Below are 7,601 nucleotides of genomic sequence, written 5' to 3'. Positions count from 1 at the left end.
ACGCCTCGCCCCCGCGGCAGACGCCAGGGGGCGCCAGAGGCCGCGCGGGCGCTGCGCACCTGCTCCAAGATACAGGGACCCACAGCAGGCCACCGCGCAGCCGGCCGTCTCCGCCGAACAGCGGCCCTGCGGAAGAAAACTTCCAAGAATTGTTGGTAGCATGTAGGACAAAGTGATCTCTTTCTTTTTAAAAGCAAAACATTGACTTCACAGAGTGATGTGATTTCAGATTGAACTTGTGTCCTTCACCCTCAGGCTGGCTCTTGACAGGGAGTGAAAGGACCTGGAGCTGTTTAAACTAACCCCAACATATATATCTCCGTGTGTGCGCGCACCGGGGTCATATGACAGCATTGTCCCTGTGGGGGAAATGGCAACCGCCTTGATATGCACCATAGGAAACAGTTGAATAATCATGATACATCCAGGTGGCAGAGTTTACGCCGCGACTGGGTGGGTCTATCTGAGTTGATCAGGAGAAATGTGCATGAAGAATAAAGAAAAATCAAGTTGCAGAATGATCTTTATATTACTGTCCTGCTTTGGAAGGAGCCTCAGGGAGCAGGAGGACCTTCTTGCCTTGCCCGGGCAGCCCACAGAGGAGGGTGGAGGTGGTCTTTGCGGTTGTCTATACAGCACTAGCTTGTGTGGCTATGCAGTCTGGCTCCCTGAAATGCTTTCAAGCAGTCAAGCATCCCCTTATGCAATTAGAAATAAAACACTGCCAGGTGCCGTGAAGGGGAAAGAAACAGAAAAGTGACCTTTTAAACAGAAAAAGGTTTGACGAGTTGCTGCCTCCCAGGGTAGGGCTGCTCCTTACAGTGGGCCTACGTGGCGCCCACTGAGGTTTTTCCAATACTCGCTTTAAGAAGTTGCTTTCTTCCTCTCCGTCTCATCTTAAAACCGAGGATATTGAAGTAGATGATCTTTGGGGCCCTTCCAAAACCATACATTCCAACAAGTCACTTGTCTAAGAAGAATGTTGTCTCAGAACGTCTTCCAAAGTAGCGGAGGGGCTGAGGCTGGGGCTCAGCGGCAGAGCGCTTGCCTAGCGTGTGTGAGGCCCTGAGTTCCACCCCAGCACCACGGAAAACAAACAAAACCCAAAGGTAGCGGAGCCTGAGAGTGGTGTCTATAGGGCTGGCGTGGGAGGGGTGGCGTGGGAGGGTGGTGTGGGGTCTTCCTCTGGGAGCTGCCCTAGGACAGGGAGAGGCGCACTACCTCAGTCACCACGTGGCCCTGAGAGTCCCATATTGAGGCACAACAGGATGTGGGGCTTCCCTTTTTCTTCTCTTTCATGAGTTTGTCATGGAAAGGGAGGAGTTGGTGTGGGGAGAAGAGCTCCGGGTGGGACACTCCAGACCCTCCTTCTCTGATCTCTGGAACAGTCTGCCATTTGTGGAGAACTCAGGCAGCCCACATTTCAAAGGGGGAGCAGTGGGCCCTGCCCTGGGACAGACTGGCAAGCCACTGCTGCCTGTCGTCTTACCTGGGGAACCTACCACGGTACCACCTACCAAGTACCTGACCACCAAGTACCTTGCCTCATCACTGGGCAACTTGCTTACCTTACCACAGGTACGTTACCACCAAGTACCTTGCCACCAAATACCCTGCCTTATCACCAAGTACCTTACCACCAGGTGCTTTTACTGGCCCCAGCCTCTTCCCACCACCCAGGAGAGAGACGCAGCACTCACCAAGGACCAGCAGGCGGACGCGTGACTTGGAGGTGCCCACCATGTCTGACAGCAGCGAGACGGAGCACTCGTAGGTGCCGTTGTCATCCATGGTCAGCTGGTCGATGGTGATGGAGGCGTCCGACTGCCCAACTTTGCTTGATACGTTGACGCGATTCTCATAAAGCTCGCCGTAGATATAGCTTTGGGTCTTAAATGTCCAGATGACCACTCTTTCCTGAGAGGAATAAGAAATGCCACTTGGTCCTCTCCCCCAAGGCCCTGACCTGGGCCTGTCCTTGGTGGCCCTTATTGGCTACCCCGAGACCCCAGAGGCACAGGCGCAGGCCCCTTGGACCAGAGCCAGCGCAGGTGCCCATGGGTGGTGCCTTCTGCTCCTGTCCCTCTAGGAGGTCTTAGGATTCACCTTAAGTGGAAGGACCGGGACCCTGGGAAAGGGCAGGGCAGTTCAGCCCCCGGGGGCACTCGTGTGGGCAGCGGGCTTTCTGGGATCCCTCGGGCCTCTCTTGCTGATCACCCGCCCCTTGTCTCCTCCCATTCAGACAGCCCGTGCTTACCGAGCACCTGCCGCGTGCAACCACCCAGGGCTTCCAACTCACTTTCTTTTCTGTTTTCTTTTACTTTATTTTTATTTTTTTTGATACTGAGGATTGAACCCAGGGGCACTCAACCCCTGAGCCACATCCCCAGCCCTTGTTATTCAGAGACAGGGTCTCACTGCGTTGCTTAGGGCCTTCCGAAGCAGCTGAGGCTGGCTTTGAACTCGGGACTCCTGCCTCACCACTGAGCTGCTGGGAGGACAGCGTGCAGCACAGCCCAGCTCCCTTTATTTTCTTGACTCCTGGCTCTGGAAGTCATTCATTTGCTGATAACTGATTCTTGGCCTAACAGCACATGGCGGAGCTGAACCCGGACATTCCAGCCAGGCTGCTTGTCTTCTAACCCCAGTTCTGCCACTCACTGCTGGGGGGACCTTGAGCATGTGCTTGACCTCTCTGTGACCCCATTTCCTCTTGTGCCTGCCTTAGAGAGCTGCAGTGAAGGCGCAGCAGGTAGCTCAGGCAAGGCAGCCAGACGCGCGGCCTGGCTGAGCCTCTGCTCGGCTCCTGGCACTCGGGGGTGGGTAACTCGGGGGCTCTTCCCCAAGAGTGATGGGCTGGCGGGCAGCCACACTTGGCAACCTCTAAGGCCAGCGCTGGGACTGCCCAAGACAGGCATCACTTCTAGGCGTGGAGGTCGGGGGCCTCCTAAGAGAGGGGCTAGGAATCCTGAAAAATAACAAAGAACTAGCCAGCGGAGGGCTGGGGCTGGGGCTGGCTGTGCTGGGAGGAGCCCGTGGACGTCGGGGCAAACGGACCAGTCGGTGGTCAGTGTGAAGGAGCTGGAGGGAGGCTGGCAGGGAGGGGGCGGGGGAGGCCAGTGGCGGCTGCTCCTTGGGCAGTGCCTGCCACGCGTTGGCTGCGTCCCGGCAGTTGGCGTGTGTCAGCTCACACCCCACGCGGTGGATCTCAGGATTCCAGCTGCATCCCGTGAGGCAGAGCGCACCCCGAGGTCTGGCCTCTTCCCAGGCCGCGTGGCCCAGGAAGCGGCAGAGCTGGGGCCCCAGCTGGGCACCTGGCTCTGGACCTGAGCTCTGGAGCCCCTGCCAAGCCAGCCCTGGGGGAGGCCTGCGCAGGGCTGAAGAGTTTGCATCTTACCTTGAAGGCCCTAGAGTCTCAGATTTTAGGAAGTTGGTCCTTAAAGTGGGGTACAGAATGAATTGGAAGGGGAAAGGGGATCCACCAAGAAAACAGTCCCACAACTCAGGTGGAAGGCGCTGGCCCCAGACCAGGTCGTGGTGGTACACTCGGGTGACGGGCTGCAGCGTGGAAGAGGCAGGCCCCAGGGTTGGAGAGGGTTTAGAATCAGGGCACGGCAGCCCAAAGAGGAAAGGCGAGGAAGGGGTGCTGTCTGTCAGAAGAACTGCTGGCTCCGTTTCCACAGGGGCTGCCTGGCGTGTCCTAGGATGACCCGGAAGAGCAGGCGAGCACAGCTGGGTGAGGGTTTGGGGGCAGTGACAGGCAGGTCTTCTCCGACCCGCAGGCTAGATAAAGCCACCAGTGAAGGAGTGGAGAAGTGGCAAGCCTGGTGGTGTCACTCAAAGGGACCGGGGGCGGGGGAGCTTGGAGAGAGCCAGGGCGAGACCGCCCGGGTGCTGGGGGGCCTCTGGGTCCCAAAGGCTCGTAGTGGAAACGGGCGAGCTCAGTCAACTGTGGGGGTGAAAGCAAGCCACGGGGGCAGAGGAGCACGTGCAGACAGTGCCACCATACCAGGGGGACCAGGGGACCAGGGTGTGGAGCCGTGCAGATAGAACAGGGGTGAGGTGGGAGCAGGTTCTCAATGGACACGTTTTATAAAGTTCTGACTTTTGAACCAGGGGTTTATATCATCTATTTATAAGTAGAAGGAGAAAATAAAACAGAACTCCTGCAAACTCTCCAAAAGAAGCCCCAGGAGGCAGGGAGGGCCCCATCAAATGACCCGGCCTTAGAACGAGGAGTCTGCTAATCAAAGAGAGGACTGACTCTAGTGGAACAATCAGGTCATTCAAGACTGGCCAGTGGAGAGATCTGGGGACAGGTGACTTCGAAAATGAAGATGATGTACTCCAGCGGTCCTTCACCTGACACACCTGCTCCTGCCCAGCCCACCCCACAGGTGCAGTTGATTCTGCGGATGGTATCAGAAGACCTTGTATTGCTGGCCTTCCGAGGGGTCACGGTCAGGTGATACCCATCCCCGTGATGCCCCGGCCTTTCATGGAGCCTTACCGAATGAGTCCTTAGAAGCTTGTCCCACTGAATAAATCCGTCTCTGTCAGGGACAGAAGTGTGGTAGGTGCACGGAAGGGTGGCACTCTTTCCCCTGGCAGCCCGAAGAACTTCCTGCGGGGTTTCCACAGAGATGGCATTGACCGTCACCCAGACTGGAAAGAAAGCAGGAAAGCCATGCAAAGGTAATGACGTGGACGTCACCAGGCACGGCATGGGACCTCTGCCAGAATGCCCAGCCCTTCTGTCCTGATGGCCTCGGGTACGGCTGCCACCACAGCAATGGTGGCCAAGGACCTCCACTGTCCTCCAGGGCAGGGAGGCCAGCGCCTGTGCCTGGTCCAGGCATCTCCACCCCGCAGCATCACGAAAAGGTTTGGTGCGTCCGGTGGCCAAGCCTGGCTGCCACCTCAGCCCCACCTCCTCCTATCTCCGCAGATTTTCTAAGCCTCATTTTCTCATCAGTAAAATAGGAGTCTTCATACTGACTTCCCAGAGTTGTTGGGGAAATGAGAAAAGAGACCGTGCATCCATGTTTCCTTGTGCCTGGTCACAGGAGACCTCGACACACATTGCTGGCCTCCCATGGGACTTCTTCATCTACTAACTGATGTGTGTGGTGAGAGTAAAGGGATGAGGGTGTTCCCGGGAGTGCCTTTCAATTCCATCTCTGCTGGTCAAGATCCAGCCAGCAGCCAGAGGGGGGAACACAGGGCGACACTGTCAGGGCTCCGCTCCTCACTCCCGTGCCAGCTTTACCATAGCTTGGCGCCAGCCCCCTGTAGGCATCTTGCAGTTCTCTCATGTATTCTCCCAGTTTCTTTGACAGTAGAGAATTGTTACCCCTGCCACAGGGTCAGGGACGTCAAGCAATGTGCTCTGCTTAGCAGCTGACCCAGCCTCGACAGCCAGCACCTGGCCAGCAGGCAGCAAGGCCATCTGACAGGCAGCCCCAGAGGGCGGGACCACAGTATCCACCTCCTGTCCCAGAACTTCCACCTGCCTTCTTCCGTCCCCCTCGAATAGTTAATATGTGCCAACGGTGGGGACCAGGCCCCTGCTCTGCCCACCAAGAGGTCATCTCCCTGGGGCACAGTCTGTGGACATGAAATGGGCTCACACGAGGATTAATTCAGTGACCAAGCTCCAAGGACGACTCTTGCTGGCAGGAGGTAAACCAAGGAGCAGCTGGGAGCGGCGGGGCAGCAGCGTCCACTGCTGGTCTGGACCCCTCGGCTCTCGGGCTTCACACACGTGGCAGAGGTGTCACCTCCAGATACAGGACCCGCAGGGCTGAGGCAGTGAGCCTCGCCTCCTGCAGGGCGGCCACCCTCTCCCCAGGCCCTCCCTCTTCTAACTCGGAAGCGCCCTTTGACCTTGTATCCCCTGGTCTGCGCCCCAGGGCGCTTATCACACGCCCCTCCCCGGCCACTGGGGAAGTAGTGGCAGAGAGCTGAGTGCAGGGCTCCAGACCCTTCTCTGTTCAAAGCACAACCTTGGGCATTCGACTCTCTGTGCCACAGGGTCCTCACTTGGGGGTGGATTGTATGGGGACTAGGTGACATGAAACGCAGACTTCCTTTGGGGGTTCCTAACTCAAAATTGGCGCTCAGCAAATGAGAGCTGCTACTCCACAGCACACACCTCTCCTTCCCCGGCCGTGGGCTGCTGCCGAGGTGCCCCCTGGGTAGGAGTTAATCCCAGAAGACAACCACCCACCGCTGTCCCAGGTGAGCTCTCGAAAGGACTGGCAATTGCTAATGATGGTAACCAGAGAACAGATCCACCTTAGAGATCATGACAACAGTGAGTCAGGTCCTCTTATGCTAATAGATTTGCGAGGGAAGACAGGAATGGATGAGAAAGAGCTTCAAAGAAAAAAAGGAAAAGGGGCGAAGGTCGACTGTAAACCTGAGAAGGACGTTAGAGGACTGGTCCCAGCCCTGGGGCTCACTCACGCTCCCCACTGCCCCAGACAGGCTTAAGAACCTTGTGCCTCAGGCCACCTGGTTATCTGCCTGGTGGAACCTCAGCCCCTCCCGGGCTCAGACACTGCCCTTGCTCTGAGGTCGCTGGCGGTGACACATGGGACCGACTTCTCCACGATCCTAACTGCAGAGGAGCCAATCAGCTAGATGTTGCTGGGGCCGCTGTGAGCCAATCATCAGCCGGGGCCCCAGCAAACTTCCAGCTGCCACTAACCTGTTCCTTTCACTTCTTCCCACAGGCCTCAGGACCACTGTCCCTCACTTTCTCTTCTGTGGGACATTTTGGTCCCCACTCGGATGTGCCAAAGTCACCAGGAGGGACAGGTGATCCATGACTGGAAAACTGGGAAGGAGGGAGATTCCTTTCTAGAAGCTTCCAACTGCCCCCTTTCTGCTTCCTTGTAGGGGGATGGTGGGGGCACCTTCCCACTGCCCAGAGCCACCTCCCCGACCCTGTCTGGTGCTGCTTCGACCTGCGCCCCTCCTGCTCCAGAAGTCTCCTTCCTACTCTGGGTCCCCTCTCTCCTTTTTTCCCACTCTGAGCCAAGTTGGTAGGTGCTGATGACCATCCTGTCCCCCCAGGGGCAGGTGGCCGGCAGAGCAGGGCCCGAGCTCCTCCTGCTACAGGGCTTGGTGGGGGGCTGGCCAGCAGCCTCCTCCAGGAGGCCCCTCACTCTCCCGTGGAGTCCTCCTCCTGTTCCTGGCTGTGTCGCTCCTCAGCCTCATTAACTTCTCTGTGCGCAGTTTCCTCAACAGTAAGGTAGGAGACCACGCCTCTCACTCAGGGTTGCTGCAGGGCAGGGCTGCACCTGGGCAGCAGAGCACCTGCCTGGCACCAGCCAGGGCCAGGCTCGGGTTCCCTCCCAGCGCTGGGAAAGGAAAGATGGAGGGCGCCGCCACCGAGCGGCTGTTTATCCCGGCCCAGCTCTGCTCTCCAGCTGCCACCCTGCGACTGCACCTCACCTGGCTCAGCCCAGGCTGGGCACGCAGGGGTGGGGGCTGCAGCAATGCCCTGGGCACGCAGGGGTGGGGGCTGCAGCAATGCCCTGGGCACGCAGGGGAGGGCTGCAGCAATGCCCTGGGCACAGTGGGGGGGGGGCTGC

The 7,601-nt window shown here is 58.1% G+C and overlaps 1 protein-coding gene across 1 annotated transcript in view; it reads right to left on the bottom strand.

The window, feature by feature from the left end:
- Gpa33 (glycoprotein A33) overlaps positions 1-4,755 on the bottom strand; it is a 12,840-nt gene extending 8,085 nt beyond the window's left edge. Inside the window, exons 1-2 of the mRNA XM_015491638.2 lie at positions 4,511-4,755; positions 1,701-1,917 (exon numbers count right to left, since the gene is read on the bottom strand). Of these exons, the coding sequence (XP_015347124.1) occupies positions 1,701-1,917; positions 4,511-4,726 (433 nt within the window). The 5' untranslated portion in view covers positions 4,727-4,755. The remainder of the gene's footprint in view (positions 1-1,700; positions 1,918-4,510) is intronic.
- Between the last annotated feature and the right edge of the window lie 2,846 nt (positions 4,756-7,601).

The sequence above is a fragment of the Marmota marmota genome, unplaced genomic scaffold, assembly GCF_001458135.2.
Source record: "Marmota marmota marmota unplaced genomic scaffold, marMar, whole genome shotgun sequence".
Classification (NCBI taxonomy): Eukaryota; Metazoa; Chordata; class Mammalia; order Rodentia; family Sciuridae; genus Marmota; species Marmota marmota.
The sequence above is the reverse complement of the archived record's forward strand: the minus strand, read 5'-3'. Positions and strand labels throughout refer to the sequence as shown.